This window comes from Mobula hypostoma, chromosome 18, assembly GCF_963921235.1.
Source record: "Mobula hypostoma chromosome 18, sMobHyp1.1, whole genome shotgun sequence".
Lineage (NCBI taxonomy): Eukaryota > Metazoa > Chordata > Chondrichthyes > Myliobatiformes > Myliobatidae > Mobula > Mobula hypostoma.
In genome coordinates this window covers 42,201,522-42,221,223 of record NC_086114.1, presented here as the reverse complement: position 1 = coordinate 42,221,223, position 19,702 = coordinate 42,201,522, and the positions used below count along the sequence as shown (strand labels likewise).

Below are 19,702 nucleotides of genomic sequence, written 5' to 3'. Positions count from 1 at the left end.
AACCTTATCAGAGACCGAGTCTCCCCCCAGCTCTCAGTGCTGAGAATAAACGCTGGAGATATGCAGCAGCATCGGCCGGAAACGCTGCTTTGCGAATGCCGCCGAGAGGCTCCTGTTAACAGGCCATCATCCCCCGGGATAGCAGCGGCAGGAAACATTCCGCAGCTGAATACAGTGAACAGTCCCAGCAGCATCAAATTCCTCACTCCGGGCACAGCGTGCGCACTGCTAACGCAGGGCCTTGCGGACCTGCAATCGGTGCGGATTTTGCCAGTCCAGAACGCCCACTACTCATTCCAATGTTCTGTTTTGCTTTAATAATATTTTATTTTATTAAAAAAAACAAGGCTGATAAAGCTGAAGCTTTCCATTACAATTTGAAAGCTTTCAGCACGAGGATACACACAAATGCTAAGCTTGTTTAATATAATTTCTTAAAACACTTAAAATATTCAGATATTAAACCGACTAAGAAGTTCTGCTAGAATGAAACTCATTGTAAGCTCAGAAAATAAAAACTCTTCCCGCTGTACCTCCACGGGATGATTCCCGAATCCATTGGCATCACACTGCAAAGGGCAACGCTCACTCTTTCCCTCCGACCTTAACAGCTTTGTTGATTCTCACATTATCAACAGTGTGTAACAGCCCACATATAAGAGAGAGCCGCCCTCCACCAGCAGCTCATGGTGAAATCCTCCCCTGTTTGTCTGTTGTGGGAGCTAACGTGAGCCGTATCACTGAAGTCACATTACACAGACCAGTACTGAATTCACTGATGCTGGGGGGAATATCACTTGCTCCATTTTGTCAGCTGTTCCCGACTGTTTATACATCGCACAGTAGTGCTCATCCGCGCAGGCGGTTACTGATTCTTGGAGTAATTGAGTACTGGTGACCCCTGGTTTTCCAGACTTACCCAATGTTCAACGTCTGATTGTACAAACGTGACTTCTCAAATATCTGCAAATTGCAGTAAGGCACAAGGTGATTAATGAACACACACTCCGACTACAGTGAATAGTTTTTTAAAAAAAATAGTTTGGAGTAGTCTTTGGGGTACTGCAAGCTTGTATTTTTGAGGCGGGGGGGGGGACGCCGATGCTTTTTTTGCTGGTGGGGGCGTCGTTGCCTTACTGCTGCTTGTGCGTGGGAGGGGGGAGCTGGGAGGACTTTGGGCGTTATAACATTTACCTGTCATTCATTCTTTAGGGCATTCCTGTTTTCGTGAATGTTTGCGAAGTAAAAGCATTTCACGATGTATATTGTATACATTTCTCTGACATTAAATGTACCAATTGAAACCTATTGAATGCATAGCAGAACCATCCAAAACCTCAGTAAGGCAATAAAGTGACGCCCACATCTTCCTTTGGCACAAAAAATACTTGGTTTGCAAAGTTGAGCCATTCCTGGATCCTGTTGGTTTCAGTGTGGCCTCAGTAACGCCATCCAGCCTTTATCGCTTTGATTTCACTGATCAGCGATCGCGCAAGGTAAATCGAAAACATCTGGAAGAAAGAGAGTGAATTAACAGCGCACTTTGTACTTTAAAAGCAAAGCAGGCAGCCGCAGGACACCAGCACAGTGCACTCGGCGGGTGCAAAGCTGCAACCCTGCCAAACCATCCAGTTCTTGCTCAAAGCTGTACTGGGTCCTAGCACAACGGTTCAAAACATCGGCTGTGTATTGAGAGGTCAAACCGGAGCCGCTTCTACATCACCGCCTGGAATGGTGGTGGGGGGTCGGGGGAGCAGGGCTACCGCACAGGATCGAAGTAAGCTGCAGGAAGTTGTAAAATTAGTCAGCTCCATCCTGAGCACTAGCCTCCATAGTATCCGAGACGCTTTCAAGGAGCGATGCCTCTGGAAGGCGGCGTCCATCATTATGGATTCCCACCACCCAGGGCAAGCCCTCTTCTCACTGTTACCATCAAGTGGAAGCACAGAAGCCTGAAGGCACACACTCAGCGATTCAACAACAGCCTCTCTCCCTTTGCCATCCGGTTACTAAGTGGACATCACTTCACTGCTTGTTTTAATTTCTGTTTTTACACCACTTATTTTAATCTAGCTATTTATTATACATATATACACTTACTGTAACTCAGCTTTTTTCCATATTTATCTTGTATTGCATTGTACTGCTACCGCAAAGTTAACAAATTTCACGACATACGCCGGTGATGTTAAGCCCGATTCAGCTTCTGACTATAACCCGCTGTGCAGAGCACAAGGCCGGTGCTGGTGATCCCAGAACTCGGGAAGCGCAGGAGCAGCAGACACACAGAGCAGGGCTTTGTTATTTTAATAATCAGCATTTCAGAATCAGGTTTACTATCACTGTTTTGTATGACACGAAACTTTTTTTATAACAGCACAAAAATATCAAATTACCATAAATTACAAAATAAGTAAATAGTGAAAAAAAATGAATAACGAGGTATGGATCGTTCAATTAGTAAACCAGTGCAGCCCTTAATTTGTAGAAGTGTGAACGTTGGGAAGTGTGATCAATTGGAAAAGAAATATGACTTATAGCATTTATGTCTCTCTGGAGCAGAGCTTCAGCAGTTATCTGCAAGGATACATGGTCTGCGCGGCACAGGCATCTACCCCAGGCCAGGCCCGGTTCTGACCGACAGGCAGCTTAATTTCACACATTTCCCAACCCCGGGGCCCAGTTAAAACTCTCCGTGGCTCGCCTCTCCAATGGCTGCTGGCGCTATACTTTTCACTGATCTTTTTTTTCCCTCTGAAATTGCACCAAAGCAGGATGCTGCACACGGTCAGCGTTTCCTTGTTGTTCAAGACAATTTATGTGTTTCGCTCAGATTAATGGTTTTCTTTTCAAATCTGCCACAATAATTCTATTTCAATCATGCAATCACAACATTTAAACGTAGTTTGGACTGTCTCTAGGGAAGGTATAGAGGGCTAAGAAATTAATGCGGGCAAATGGGATTAGTGTAGAGCAGAATCTCAGGCGTGAACAAGGTGGGCAGCGCCGTGTGTTTCTGTGCTCCACCATTCAACATTCCACGAAATCCCCGCCCAGCCTCCTACCCCAACTACAAATCTCTACACCAATTTTTAGGGTTTTTTTAGGGGAAAGGTTTCCTGTTATCCTATGAAGTCCAGCCTCAGCCTCCTCCAGAACAAACCGAACCCTCCTGAACATGGTGGGGGTGGGGGGAAATGTCCATTCTGGAAATGAACTCTGCTTGTTTTGTTTCCTCTCTTTTCTTTAAGTGGGACACCTGATTTGGCTGGAGGTCTGTGACTAGTGGTGTTCTGCAGGAATCAGTACTGGCACCGCTGCTGTTTGTGAAACCTATATACAAATGGCTCGGAATAAAAGATAGATACAAAGGTTGGTGGTGTTGTGAATAGAGTAGAAAACTGTCAAATGGCTCAGCAGGATATACAATACCGTACAAAAGTCTTGGGCATATATGGCGTCATCCCCCTTCCTTTCCAGTTCTAAAGGAAACGTCGACATTTCCAACATTTCCATGGAGGTTGCTTGACCTGCTGAGTTCCTCTGATGCTTCCTGCTGTCTCCCCTCTCCATTCCCCTTTTCCCAACTATGATTCCTCTCTCCCTGCCCCCTTCCCACTCGCAGTCCACAATAGAGACCCATATCAGAATCAGGTTTACCATCACTCACATATGTCATGAAATATTTTTCTTTTTTGTGGTGGTAGTACAGTGCAATAGGTAAATATATATCTGAAACTTTGGCACAATACTGTAAATCAGTTGCAGATATGGGTAAAGATGGCAGATAGAGTTTTATTACAATTGTGAGGTGTTGCACTCTAGCAGATCAAATATGAAAGGACAGTGTAGAGTTAATTGCAGAACCCTTAATCTTTGGTCCATGTCAGTAACTTCCTGAAGGTGACTACAGAGGTTGATAGGGTGGTAAAGAAGGCACATGGCATGCTTGCCTTTGTTAGTGGAAGAAGTTAAGTTCAAGAGTCAAGAAACTGTGCTGCAGTTTTATAAGAATCTGGTTTGGCTGCATCCAGAGCATTGCACTCAGTTCTGGTCATCCAGGTGCAGAAGAGGTTTGGCGGGATGCCGCCTGCATTAGATGGCATGTGCTAGGAGGACAGGCTCGACAAACTTGGGTTGTTTCCTTAGAAGCCGTAGGCTGAAGGAAGACCTGGTGGAAGTTTATAAAATGATGAAAGGCATGGATGGAGTAGACAGCCAGCATCTTTTTCCAAGGGTTGAAATGTCTATTACTAGAGGGCATACATTTTAAGTGAGAGTTCAAAGGACATGTGAGAGGCAAGTCTTTTTTTTTTAAGCTCAGAGTTCTGGGTGCCTGGATGCACTGCCAGGAGTGGTGGTAGAGGGAGGTATGATGTGGCTGTTTAAGAGGCTCTAACATAGACACCGGTGTGCAGAGAATGGAGGGATATCGATCAGGCAGAAGAGAGTGATGTAATTAGACATCCTTAACTGATTTTTTTCAGCACAACATGATGGTCCCAAGGGCCTGTTCCTGCACTGTACCATCCACATTCCATGCCAGCCTGACCTGCCAGGGATGTCTCCCCGCTCTGCATTTCAGAACTCCCACATTCTTTTACATATTCTCACTCTCTCACTGCTCCCATTCGCTCACTGACCAGATAACCTTATTTAATTGTTTATCCCCCATTGTTACCCAGGTTTTGCCTCATCAGAGACCCACCTCCCCCACACTGCCTGAAGCCAATGAATTTCTTTTGCCTCCTCCCAAACAAGAGAAAATCTGCAGATGCTGGAAATCCAAGCAACACGCACAAAATGCTGTAGGAACTCAGCAGGCCAGGCAGCATCTATGGGAAAGAGTAAACGGTTGACATTTCGGGCCGAGACCCTTCATCAGGAGTTCTGCCGAAGGGTCTCGGTCCGAAACATCGACTGACTGAAAGCGTGAAGGAACTAGAAATAGATTTGGATATACTCAAGATCACCCAGATACTGAAAGCATCACAGATAAAAGTTTTAGTGAGGTGGTCGCATCTATAGTATGGCAGCCGGTAGCTGGGTTAAGGAAAGGAGAGGGGAATAGGCATGCCTTGGATGGTTCTGATGTGGCCCTTCCCCTCACTAACCGGTACTGTATACCTACATGGATATTATTTGGGGGTGGGGGGCTGACCTTTCAGGGGATTGAAGCAGCAGTCAGGACTCTGGCATTGTGACCAGCTGTGAGGCTCTGAAGGGTGCAGTTACTTGGGGTGATAGGAATAGGGGACTCAACAGTGAGGAGTCAGACAGGAGATTCTGTGGCTGCCAATGAGACACCAGGACAGTGTGCTGTCTCCCTGGTGCCAGAGTTTACAAAGTCTCTGAGGGTACAGTGTATATGGAATGATCTTCCAGAGGAAATGGTTGAATTACGCACAAATAACAACATCTAAAAGTACTTGGACAGCAGGGGTTTAGAAGGATATGGGCCAAACACAGGATCAGAATCAGGTTTAATATCAGCAGCATACATCATGAAATTCTGTTGTTTTGTGGCAGCAGTACATTGCAATACATAACAATGGAAAAAACTATGAATTACAATAAGGAATATATAAAAAGTTAAATTATATATGTAGTGCAAAAAGAAAGCATAAAAGAAAAAGAATAGTTAGATAGTGTACATGGGTTCATTGTCCATTCAGAAATCTGGTTCTGGAGGGGAAGAAACTGTTCCTAAAACATTGAATGTGTCTTCAGGCTCCTGTACCTACTCCTTGAAGGTAGTGATGACCAGGGGGCATGTCCTGGGTGATGGGGTCCTTCATGATGCATACTGCCTTCCAAAGACATCACTTTTTGTATCTGGTGCCCATGATGGAGCTGGCTGAGTTTACAACTTTCTGCAGCTTTTTTTCCGATCCTGGGCAGTTGCCCCTCCATACCAGACGGTGATGCAACCAGTTCAAATGCTCTCCATGGTACATCAGTAGAAATTTGCAAGTTTCTGGTGACATACCAAGTCTCCTCAATCTCCTAATGAAATATAGCCACTGTTGTGTCTTCTTTTTTTAATGGCATCAATATATCATAGATGGATAGATTGTCAGAGATGTTGGTACACAGGAACTTGGAACTGCTCACCCTTCCCACCACTGATCCCTCAATGAGGACTAGTGTGTGTTCCCTCAACTTCCTCTTCCTGAAGTCCACAATCAGTTCCTTACTCTTATTGACATTGAGTACAAGGTTGTCTTTGTGACAACTCTCAACCTGCTGATTTATCTCGCTCCTGTACTCCTCCGTGCCACCATCTGAAATTTTGCCAACAATAGTTATGCCATCAGCAAATTTATAGGTGGCTTTAGAACTCTGCCTAACCACACAAGTCATGGGTGTAGAGTAGAGCAGTGGACTAAGCATACATCCTTGAGGTGTGCCAGTGTTGAGAGTCATTGAGGAGGAGATGTTATTTCTGATCCGCACTGACTGTGGTCTCCCGATGAGGAATGCTAGGATCCAGTTGCAGAGGGAGGTACAGAGGCCCAGAGTTTGGAGCTTGTTGATTAATACCGAGACTGTGACGATGATGAACGCTGAGCTCTGTCAATAGCAGCCTGATGTAGATATTGCTATTGTGCAGGTGTTCCAAGGCCGAGCGGACAGTGAGTGAGATTGCATCCACTGTACACCTATTGTGGCGATAGGCAAATTGCAGCAGGTCCGGGGGTCCAGGTCCTTGCTTAATTCCAGCCATGGCCAACTTCTTAAAGTACCTTATCACGGTTGGGTGTGAGTGCAACTGTGTGATGGTCAATGAGGCAACTCATCCTGCTCTTCTCGGGCACTAGATTGTTGCCCTTTTAAAGCAGATGAGAACCTCTGGCTGCACCAAAGAGAAGTTAAAGATGTCCTTAAAAACTCTGCCAGTTGGTTGGCGCAGGATTTCGGTGCCCTTCCAGGTACGCCATCAGGCCCTGAAGCCTCGTGAGGGCCCACCATCCTGATAGACGATCTGACGTCAGCTCCAGGACAGGGATCACAGGGTCACCAGATGCCGCAGGGATTGCTCAGGTGTAATTTTACTTTCCATTTCAAAGCGTGCTTAAAAGGCCGTGAGCTCATCTGAGAGTGGATTCCTGATGTTAGGATTTACCTTGTAGGAAGGAATGGCCTGCAAACCCTGCCAGAGCTGACCTTCATCCAATTCAGTCTCAAACTTCAATTGGGATTGTTTTTTTCACCCTTAAGATGGCCTTCCTGAGACGGTAGATGGACTTCTTGTATGGGTCAGCAGTCTTGAATGCCACAGATCGAGCCCTCGGCAGATCATCAATCAACCATGGCTTTGGTTTGGGTATGGCCGGCATGTTCTCAAAGGCACACTCTCATCCACACAGGTCTTGATGAAGTGACGTAGTCATTCAGATTTGAAGATAAATCCCTGAACCAATAGGGTACAGTTTTAAAGTGCTTGGAAGTAGGTACAGAGGGGATGTTAGGGGTAAGTTTTTTTTTAAATACAGAGAGTGGTGAGTGTGTGGAATGGGCTGCCAGCGACTGTGGTGGAGCCGAATACAATAGGGTCTTTTAAGAGGCTCCTGGATCAGTACATGGAGCTGAGAAAAATAGAGGGCTATGGGTAACCCTAGGTAATTTCTAAAGTAAGTACATATCCGACACAGCATTGTGGGCCGAAGGGCCTGTATTGTGCTGTAGGTTTTCTATGTTTCTAATATTATCCAGTCCATTGACTCACATCAGTCCTGTAAGCACTCCTCCATCTCCTTTGACCATACCCTCTTGGTCCTCACCATTGATGCTGCAGTCTTTAGTCTCTGCTTGTATGATAAAAGTAGAAGTTACAACCAGGTGAATGGACTTTACAAAGTCCGGGCATGGGATTGCATGGTAAATGTTCTTGAAGGTGGTATAAGAGTGGCAAAGATTACTGGCTCCTCTGGTTCTACAGGTGATATGTGGGTGATAGTTGTTCAGAAACTTCTTCAAATTGGCCTGGTTGAAATGCCCCCAACAATGGTAGGTTTCGTGACTGCTGATCATGGTGTTCAGCTTCTCCAGCATCTGCCTGACATTATCCAAGGGTGGAATGTGCACCACTACCAGGATGACAGCAGAAAACTCCCTCAGCAGATAAAAAGGATGACACTTGCTCACTATACATTCCAGGTCGGGTGAGCGGGACTGAGACAGAACAACGACACCTGTGTACCATGATGAGTTAATCATGAAGCATACTCCTCCTTCTCTGCCTGTAAAAGACTCGGCTGTCCTGTCTTTGCAGCGAATGGTGAAGTCCCCAGGCTGCAGTGTGGCAACTGAAATGGCAGGGATGAGCCATGTTTACGTGAAGCAATGTACACAGTAGCCTCTGAAGTTCCTCTGGTACTGCAATCTTCCTCTGAGGTGTTCAATTTTATTTTCCAGAGGCTCTACATTCACTAGTAGGAACATTGCAATTTGAGTTCTAAGGACTCTGCCTTTCAATTGTACTGCAGCCCAACACGTTTTCCTATGGATATGGGACTAGCTTTGATACACAATGGTAGGCATGATCCTCTTGGGCCAAAAGGCCTGTTTCCATGATGTATTTCTCTTTCACTGCAAATTCTCCATCATGTGTGAAATTTTTCCTTGTTTCACCCTGTCAACAACTATACCTCCATCCCTACCCTTAATCACCATATCCCCTGTCCTACTGTCGATGACTGTAACCCCGGCATTCCTCTCCTCAGCCGGAGGAAGCTTCCTCCCTATGTACAGCTTGTAAAATGTCCTAAGAATTTTATAGACTTCAACAATACTCGGGCAGGGTTCCAGGCAAAATATGTTCCGTCTACTAGCACCATCAACCTTCTGTAAGCAAGCAAATTCTAAATCCACACAGTCATATTCTCTGCATCCCATGCCTCTCGACTTTCTCAGTAACCCTCCGGGAAACCATGAACACATTGACTGAGGAATGTGTCATAGAGGAAACAGAGAGCAGAAGTGTTGCTGAGGCAGGAAAGGGGAGGAGTTCTCCAACTGACATTGCATCAGGTGCTGGAATGGATGCCAACAAAACCACCTCTAGGTAGAGCGTGGGACTTCAAAACTCTCCTATTGGTTACAAGCAACAACCTTACCCAGCTAGCTGGAAGATCCACATCAGAATAGCTGGGGAAATTATATTGTGGCTATCATCTTGCGTATCCTGGAGCAGACCAAGAATAAGGCAACGCTTGTATTTCAGGTAAATACATAAGGAGGCGTGAGAGAGTATCACGGAAGGCACCCCACATCCAGCTATCCATGCCACTGTTACAGGCTACACACCCATCGGGATAAGGTTGAAAAGATTTCATAGCAAAGGAATATATTGGTAAATGTTAGGAGAGTGTGGATTTACCTGTTTTAACAAGGGTAAGCTAGCTATTGGCTCCTGCTCTAACAAAAACACAACTATTGTATGCAGTAGGGAAACATTATGCTGTTAAAGCTTGCCTTCAGTATCAGAAGGGAAAACATTGCCTTTGATAACGTATTGATGCAAGGTTGGTCTCACCCCCACCCCTTACTATAATAGATCCAGTGATTACACCCCTTAGTATAATGGATCCAGTGATTACACCCCTTAGTATAATAGATCCAGTGATTACACCCCTTAGTATAATGGATCCAATGATTACACCAGGATCCGAGGAAGATGTGACCATTATCCTGAATGTCAGAACAGAGGACTGGGATGAGGATTCTTGGAAACTTGTAACCTCCGAATTGCCTCCCATTCCACACTTGGAAACTGATTTAGATAGGTTACTTATCCATTAGGAACAGGTGATAGATGAATTGATCCATAGGAAGGACAAAGCCTGGGAAACTGAGAAGGAGTAGACAAGAATCTCAGGAGGCAGAGTTAGTGGAGCCTATTTTGGAACATTCAGATACATCCCTGGTTTAGGATCCCTTCCCATCCCGCTGTAAACACCTAGACATTACGTTCTATCATAATAGTGCTTGTAATTTTAGTTTCTTGTCCTAAGCAAGAAGTTGCAGCATCAGAGTGCTTGTGTTGTTGTTTATTTATCTGTAACCTTCATTATGATAATCCCTCTGCTTAAATATCTGTGTTATAATTGACTTCCATTTAATATAATGCTTTATTCTTTTCTTTTTTTTTATTGCTATAATTTGCTTGTCAGAAATCAAGGATACGGAGGGAACTAAATTTTCCAGTAGCCATACTTGATTCTTCTTTGTTATGTATGTGACAAAAGAACCAGTTATCAGAAGATTGATGCCGATAAGAGGACAATGGGGGAACATGCAAGGTGCTAATAAGAGAGAGACGAGAGAGATTACCGAAAGGAGACACGGTTCCGAGTATTGTCAGAGACCGGAGGCTTTGAACCCTGAACTGTTTGAAGTTTGATGGACAGGCGATACCCCAGCAGGGGGATAAAAATGGACAGGTTCGCTAAGGCAACAGACACACGACTCCACGAGGTAACGAGACCCTGGAAGCGGTGTGCCCCCACAAGTTGATGGGAGTTTTGGAGGTCTGGTCGCGGGACCAGCCATAGACGCACAGGGTGGAAAGGTACGATCGGCGGGAACCTGGTGTGTGTGTCCGCCCTTGCCTGGGTGCTGGGTTCACCGCAGAAGAACGATCGTATCTGGAACGGAGGGGTCACAGTCGGTGACCTCAGAAGACATTACAAAGGGCTCGCCCGAAAGCTAACTGCGAGGAATATCGAAGGTCTGTTTGGAATCCGATTTGCATATTCATTCGTTCTCTCTCTTCTCCCCGCCCCAACGGCACAATAGCGATTACTGCGAACTGAACTGAACTAAATTGAACTGAACTTTGCGTCACTTGAAACTGATCATTTACCCCTAGACTGCAATAGAGCTTGATTGATCCTATTATCCTAGTTCTGTGTACATGTGTGTTTTATCATTGCTAAACTGTTGCATTTATATCCTTTTGATTAGAGTACTATGTTACTTATTTCTTTAATAAAACTCTCTTAGTTCCAGTAATCCAGACTCCAACTAAGTGGTCCATTTCTGCTGGTTTGGCAACCCAGTTACGGGGTACGTAACATGTACAAAAGTGTAACACAAAATGGTGACATCTGGAAATGTGAGAATAATTTGAGAATAACTAACCATATAACAATTACAGCACGGAAACAGGCCATGTCGGCCCTTCTAGTCCGTGCTGAACTCTAACTCTTACCTAGTCCCACCGACCCGCACTCAGCCCATAACCCTCCATTCCTTTCCTGTCCATATAGCTGTACAATTTAACTTTAAACGGCAACATCGAACCTGCCTCAACCACTTCTGCTGGAAGCTCGTTCCACACAGCTACCACTCTCTGAGTAAAGAAGTTCCCCCTCATGTTACCCCTAAACTTCTGCCCTTTAACTCTCAACTCATGTCCTCTTGTTTGAATCTCCCCCACTCTCAATGGAAAAAGCCTATCCATGACAACTCTATCTATCCCCCTCATAATTTTAAATACCACTATCAAGTCCCCCCTCAACCTTCTACACTCCAAAGAACAAAGACCCAACTTGTTCAACCTTTCTCTGTAACTTAGGTGATGAATCCCAGGTAACATTCTAGTAAGCATTCTCTGTACTCTCTCTATATTGTTGACATCTTTCCTATAATTCAGTGACCAAAACTGTACACAATACCCCAAATTTGGCCTCACCAATGCCTTGTACAATTTCAAGATTACATCCCAACTCCTATACGCAATGCTCTGATTTATAAAGGCCAGTATACCAAAAGCTTTCTTCACCATCCTATACACATGCGATTCCACCTTCAGGGAACTATGCACCATTATTCTTAGATCCCTCTGTTCTAATGCATTCTTCAATGCGCTACCATTTACCATATATGTCCTATTTTGATTAGTCCTACAAAAATGTAGAGGGAGTAGTTGTACACAGCCTTGAGAGCTGATAATGATGAAAAAAATGTTCTTCTGCAAAACCTGCTGTCTCTGTCTTTAGGTCATGTGCCTAGGCTGAAGGACACAAGAGATATGCTACAATTTGGTGCCATGAATAGAAAAGTACTAGGCTAGGGGTTCTGGACAATATAAGAAGGAGCTCCTTTGTGCAAACTGAAATCTTGCTTTAGGCTGGAGTTGCAACCACTTCTAAGAGACAGACAGGTAGTCTTTATATAATCTTTAAAAAGTTGCTCCTAATAATCTTGAACATGTGGATTATACTGCTTTTGTTTGTGAATACCTCTTGCCTCTGAATCAGGAAGGAACAAGGAATAATTTTAGAATACAGTGGATTCTGGTTAATTGAGCCATCAGTTAATTGAGGCAGGTGCTTATTTGGGACAACTCTTAAAGAACAAAAACTAATTCAGAAAATAGCCCGGATTCCCTTCATTGATTTGGAACACTTTGCCACTTAACTGGGACTAATCCAGCTTAGGAAACATACTCCCCACAACCACTCTTTCTGGGCCTTTCAATATTTGATAGGTTGCAATGAAATCCCCCCCCATTCTTCAAAACTCCCATGAGTACAAGCCCAGAGCCATCAAATACTCCTCATACGTTAATCCTTTCATTCTTGGAGTCATTTTTGTGAACCTCCTCTGGACCCTCTCCAATGCCAGCACATCTTTTCTTAGGGGCCCAAAACTGTACACAATACTGCAAGTAAAGTCTGACCAATGCCTTATAAAGCCTCAGCATCACCTCCTTGTTGCATCTATTGCATGTGCAGTATTCAAAAAGCAGTGGATCTTTGTTACTGATAGTTGGACAGAAATAAGCTGGAAGAAAATTTAGAACTGTTTTGCTCACTGTGGTTTCAAACATTCAGGCTCGGAGATGCCCGAAACAGCTGGGAGTAAAAATGAAATGATTTCACTACTTCAAGTTAGGAACTAAGAAGAATTTGACGGTATCGACAATGAAAATGAAGATTTAGGGGATGCAATGGTTGAAAGCATTGTATGAAAGCAGTCCAATACCTACACTAGGTGACTGCATTGATTTTGTTCATTTACAGTCAAAAGAACATGGCAGTGTACTCTTGATGAATTCCTCTATCGGTAACTATTAGGAACTAATACACAGTTTTATAGCACTGTAGTAGTATTGGTAGTGTTCAAATTTGTTCTGATTTTCATTTAAATACATAATTTGTTACACAGTTTGTCTTTTTTAATATATTTTTTAAACTATTTCCATGAAATTTTGGCTATTTGGGGCAGCTGTTAATTGGTCCAAAATGTGCTGGTCCTGAGGTGTCCCTATTCACTGGAGTCTACTGTATCCTCCCTCCAAGAATACCACAACCTTCTCATAGGGTTTGGAGGCTTACACACCTCAATGGCCTGGAGAGCTTTGTTGGCAGGAGTCAGGGCTTTATGCTTTGGCTCTTGGTAGGATCAGCCATGCCAAACAGGTCAAAGGGTAGAGGCCAGACTAAGAGTGGTCCACCGGTCCTCCAGTCCTCCAGGTTCAAGAGTGCAGTTGAGGGCCATCAACTGTGACTGGTCAAACAAAACTGTTACAGAAACATCATTAAAGAATCCGTCTACATCTAATTGCAACGGTATTCCCGAGTCTCTACCCGGAGCTTGCATGACTGACAGTAGTGAAAACAGAGGTATTGGCACGATGAAGGAAGCCCTGAACGCTGCCTGAGATGGGTGACCTTCATTGCTGCCCTAAACTCCAGTGGTGTAACAGGCAGTAGGTAGGTAATGTATCCTCATTGCACATCCTTCCCCACCATTGGTAGTATTTACAAGGAGGCACTGCCTCAAAAAGGCAACATTCATCAAAGTTCCTCAACATCTACCGTTGGTTAGGAGGCGTAGATGCTTTAAGTCCCACATTACCACGATCAAGAACAGCAACTTCCCTTCAATCATTTTGTTATTGAACCAACTATCACAACACCTAAACACTGAAGTTCAGCAACACTATACCCACTTTGATCACTTAGCACTAAAACTGGCTTTTCCTTCTTGTAAAAATCATGTATAATTAATATTCAATTTATATTTTTCTTGTAAATTCTACTTAATTAATGCAATGTGTCTGCAATACTACTGCAAGCAGTTTTTCATTGTGGCTGTGCATACATGTACTTTTGGATATGACAATAACCTCAATTGCAGCGAATGGTTAAAAGACAGGTTAAAAAGCTTCTTCCCCTCTGCTAGCTGATTTCTTAATGGACAATGAACCCATGAACCTCACTACTTTTAATAATCTCTGTTTTTACACTACTTATTTTAATTTAACTATTTAATGTACATATTTATACTGTAATTATTTTTTTCTACATTTATCATATAGTGCAATGTACTGCGGCCGCAAAGTTACCAAACTTCACGAGTTATGCTGGTGATATTAAACCTGATTCTGAAAATGGTTTCTCTGAGAGGCTCTTGGAAGTGTGTGTCACTGGCCACAAACCTTTTTGTACCATGACTGTGTGTGTGATGTGGCATCAGGAGGGTGCTCTCACCTGCAGGGAGGCAATGACCAGCAAAGACCCGGCGACAAAGTAGATGTTCCTGGGCAACCAGTCCTCAAATGCTTGGACACAACCCTTTGTGTAGATGGTCTGATCATACTCCGCCTTATTCTTCAAAAGGGAAAGAGAGATTTATTGCAGTCATTCTCCTCCCTCGACACACCAACCCCCCAACTACTCCCAAAGAAACCCCTTCATTTGTCAGAACAAAACTTAAAACAACACAGTCTCTTATCTTGTACCAGCTCTAAACGTAACTGTGTCTCCACCTGGAGCACAGGTCAGAATGTCAGATTCCGCCTCCAGCCAGGTATTGGAGCAACTCTCAAGTTGCTCCAACCCTTCTCTCTCTGCGCCCCCCCCCCGACGATCTCCAGCAGCCTGCCCCACTTCCACTCAGTGTCAGCCCACCTCCTGCCTCAGCCCAGAAGGCAGTCACCATCAGCAAGGGACCAACATGCCATGATGAGGACCGGGTGGAAGAAAGGGAACCAAGGCAGGGGTGGTGGACATAGCTAGCCTGGAGCCCAATGTTTGCCGTGGTCCGGGAGATCAGTGCTAAATCAGCTCACTGTCACACTGGCCGTACAGCAACCAGGCGGGTCAAGAAAGCTGTTGAAACTTATCACAGTTTCAAAGGCGCTGGCAGCAAGCCCACAATCCCAAGAAATCACAATAGTCAGAGTAAATATTAATACCTTATTCTTGGATCGGATGTCGTATCCACACTGGGTGTTCACAACGTTTTGCTGCAAAACAAAAGCCACAGCAACACTTAACATGCGAACACGACAGCAACCTTCCCCTCACCATCAGAGTGGGGTGCTCACTGGTGACTGCACAATGCCCAGTCCTGTCTGCTGCAGCTCCTCAGTAATCAGAAGGCCATAAGGTATAGGAGCAGAATTAGGCCATTCGGCCCATTGAGTCGGCTCTGCCATTGCATTAATGAAGCAGTTCACCCTTCATGTAACAGCTTTCAGGCAGGAGGTGAAGGAGAGGTTAAACCTCAGCTGAGGAAGGTGGGTCTGGACAATCGTGAAGGTTCCCAGGCTATTCCTTCCCAGTGCACTGCCACCTCAGGCGAGTATATCCTACAAGATGGACCGGAAGTATTGTGTGCGACTCTAGCTGTGAGCTACGATTCTTTTACTGAATATGCCAGGCTGTTACTTAACAATTTCATGCTATCTGACGAAATTAACCTAATGTCCCCCGTCAGCATGGTGAAATTTGATCAGCCTCTGGAGTTTCCATGCACAGCTCGAGATTACGTGTCTGGTCACGACGCTGTTGCTCCCTTCAGCTACTTGTAAAGCTAAGCTCAAGACATTAATAGATGATGCTAATGTGAACTTGCTGGGCTCAGGTCCATACTTCTAAAAAAAATGTGACAATTCTCCTGTTTCAAAAATGCTGTGGAACCCCTGTGGTTGGCTGGATGAGTGTAGCTCCAACAACTTGCACGGCACAGGTGAGTTGACACTTCACCTGCAATTCCTTTGCAGTCATCTACTGTATCTGGTGCTCCCGGTGTGGCCTCCTCTATGTCAGCGAGACCCATTGTAGATCAGAGCACTGCTTCACTGAATACCTCTGCTCCATTCACCACCAAAGGCAAAGATTTCCCGGAGGCTGCCATTTCAGTTTGAGCTGCCATTCTCAACCTGACCAGTCAGGCCTCTGCTGCCACGAGACTGGAGGAACAACCCCTCATATTCCCATCAGGATTGCCTCAAACATGGTGGTATGTACATCAATTTTCCCAACTCCTGGCAATTTCTTCCCCCTCCCCCTTTCTTTTTCTATTTCCCCATTTTAACCCTCTCATTCCTTCTCTACATGTCACCTCTTCCCTCTGGTTCCCCTCCTCCTTCCCATTCTTCCATGGTCCACAGCCCCCTCCTATCAGATTCCTTCCTCTTCAGCTCTTTGCCTCTTCCGCCTGTCAACTCCCAGCTTCTTCCTTATTCCCCCTCCCCACTCCCACCCACCTTCCCCCTTCCCTCACCTGGTCTCACTAGCCGGCTTGTACTCCTTCCCTTCTCACGACCCTCTTGCTCTAGCTTCTGCCACCTTCCTTTCCAGACCTGATGAAGGGCCGCGGCTGAAATGTTGACTGTTTATTCCTCTCCATAGATGCTGCCTGACCTGCTGAGTTACTCTACCATTTTGTGTGTGTGTCTCCAGATTTCCAGCATTTGCAGAACCTCTTGTGTATCAGCTTTATGAGACTGTAAGCTGAAGTCTGGAGGGGAATTGCTGGACTGGTACTTATTTTTGGAAAAAAGGGGAAATTTAATTTAAACCTGTTTTCCTTATCAGAGGAATCCAGAAACAGGAGGATTGTATGATAGGAAGGAGGAGCAGAGCGGAGATTAATTATCCTTTTTACGCAGGAACGCTGCCTGAAAGGTATTGGAATTTAGAGGTACCTGGGGTTCAACTCATGTCCTAAACCACAAAGTCGGAGAGAGTTGGCAAACTGGACATTTTCTGTAACAGGGATACAATAGCTCATTAGACAACACTGTCAGAGGAGACGAGTTGGGCTGAAATGCTCTTTTCCAATCTGTGTGACTCCACAACCCTCAAGATGAGAAGGTACACACACGTTCCTGCAGAGATGGTGATGCCCCTATCTGATGAAGTACACTCCCTGCGGCTCCCAGCGGCAATCCTTCACTGGGGGTGGGTCTCCCCTCATCCAAAGGTGCTGACTCTCACGGAGATAGGGCCCCTTCCTATCCTGGGAGCACTAATCCCCGGATTTATGCAGCAAGATCTAGGAGACAACCTCTGTGGAAATTACAATCTCTGGAGGAAATTAAAGGGATAAACCTACTGTTCTTGAGTACTAGTATCTTAAATAGAGGGCGGTGGAGACAACGAATGCTTTAACAATGATCCACTAAAACTCTCCTGATTCTGGAACGGGCACAGGATATTGAAAGGTGGTGACTGGGAGTATTCAGGAAAGCAGGGGAAAACAGAGAGCTGGAGACTGGTCAGCTTGCATCACTGCCAAAGAACACACATCCGTGAAAAATAGACACAGGAAAGGGCCATTCAGCCTCTTGCACTTGCTGCAACATTCCATGGCTGATTCTTTTATACGAGTTCCACCTTCCTGCTTTCCTATCCCAACCCTATTTAATATTTAAATTATTTAATAGTTAAAAATCAGTTTCTTTCTTGAACAGACTCAGCAACTGTCAGTCCCTGACTCTGCACACAGTTCATCAAACGCTCATTCACACCATTTCTACGTTATTCACTCCACATTTCCATCAGCTCCCCCAAGGTTCTACCATCCACCTGCTGACTGGGGCAACCAACAGTGGTCAGTTAGTCTTTCAGCTATATGTCCACAGAAGACAGACAGACTCCCCACTGTCCAGATGTCAGGATTGAACTGTGTGACAACAGCTCTGTTTAGCACTATCACTGTCAACCACATTTCTAACACCGAGACCTTTGGTTCTGAACACCCTGGCCAAAGGAGACCACGATCCTGCCCACCCTGGAGAACCCTGGTGCAGAGAGGGCATTGCTTTGGTCCACAGCCTGACCCTCAGCTTCCCTTTGCTGCCACCCCACTCCCACCATGACCTATCTGTCTGTCCTCCTGCACAGTTACAATGACAAACAACACATCTTCTCCTGCCTGAGCCCGTGCAGCCTTCCAGTCTCCATAGTGAGTTCTACAATTTCAGGTAATGTACCTTCTCTATCTGACTCAGAACCAGTCATTCCTGCGTTCCTGCATCACTTCTCATGTGATATCCGCTCAGTTTTCCTTCTCAAGTCACACAGCCTGAACCCACAGTTAAACATTTCATAACCTCTATCTTCCTTCGTGTTCTTCCTCTCTCTAACCAATGCGATGAACCCATCTACAACTTATCACCGTTACAATCATGGTCTTTCCCTACCCTAGTTCCAGCCCTTCCTCCCCCACCTTCTCTGTAACTTTAAAACAAACTCAGATCCTCTCTCTCCTGATTCTGATAAAGGGTCTTTGATTTGAAATATTAACTCTCTTTTTCTTTCTATGTATTCACCCTGATCTGCCATGTTTCCAGGATTTTCTGTTTTTAATTCAGATTTCCAATATCTACAGTTTTCTGATTTTCAGTATGGGCCCAGTCTGCTTAATCTCTCTTCCTCACACAAACCTGGAATTAATCTGCTGATCCCTTGGTGCACTCTATCTATTCTGTGTGTACTCTCCTTGACAGGGTTGTACATCCAGCTACAGGAACCACTGGGTCTGCTGCCTCAGAGAACTCTGGGATTGGAAAGCTGCCGAGTCAAGTAGAGAAGGGGACAGAGGACATGAGCAGGTTATGTGAGAGATGGTGGGGGCTTGCACAGTGATGGCCACGTCCACTGTAGCAACCAGGGTGAAGTTCTGTTTCCCTTCCCTCAGCACCGACTGGCTGCTCCACTCTCCCCACCCATCCAACCAACACCAGGCCCACAACGCAGTCTCTCCACATTGCTTCTAAACCATGTGGCAGTGAGATCATTTTAACCTGGATTCCAATCAAATCCTAAATATCTTACGAAGTACTGTATGTACTGTGAGCGTGTTAGGGCATATTCTGGAGTTAGGGTATCTAGAAAATATTAACTTCAGTAACTAATTTTCATAGCTGAATATGGATTGTGGATTGAATTCAAAATGCAGCTCATAATAGTAAACTGCAGACCAGGAAGCACCCACTTACTGGTATATGTCTGCGTATGGATGAATGCAAACCCATTGCATGAATAGAATTCAGAGACCACAGTTATTTTGGGTGTGTTGGTAGGAAGATCCAGGCATTTGAAAACTGCATTTAACTCAGAAGAAGCATTATGAGGACACTGAAACTATAGAAATTGTCCTGTGACCTTTATTCTTGAACACACAAAAATGTGCTGGAATGTTGAGTCAGGGAGGCTCTCTCCCTCTTTCCCCCTCCCCCCCTCTCTCTCTCATGACTCCACAGCTTAAGTGTGGCCCAAATAAAGACTTTTATGACGTTTATATCTATCAGCTGTGTCTCGCTGGTGACCTTGTTCAGTCACAACAAGTGCTTAGACTGGAGTGCTGTAATGAACTTGCACTAGTGAGACAGCATTAAACAAAGTACCTGCGAATTATTTTCCCCATATGCACCATTATTTCGTTAACAGTAGTA

General features: G+C 44.9%; 1 protein-coding gene across 1 annotated transcript in view; it reads right to left on the bottom strand.

Annotated features, from left to right (window-relative positions):
• Positions 1-290: 290 nt before the first annotated feature.
• LOC134358508 (tetraspanin-14-like) overlaps positions 291-19,702 on the bottom strand; it is a 55,929-nt gene continuing 36,517 nt past the window's right edge. The window contains exons 6-8 of the mRNA XM_063070801.1: positions 15,212-15,262; positions 14,505-14,624; positions 291-1,511 (exon numbers count right to left, since the gene is read on the bottom strand). Coding sequence (XP_062926871.1) covers positions 1,440-1,511; positions 14,505-14,624; positions 15,212-15,262 — 243 coding nt within the window. The 3' untranslated portion in view covers positions 291-1,439. The remainder of the gene's footprint in view (positions 1,512-14,504; positions 14,625-15,211; positions 15,263-19,702) is intronic.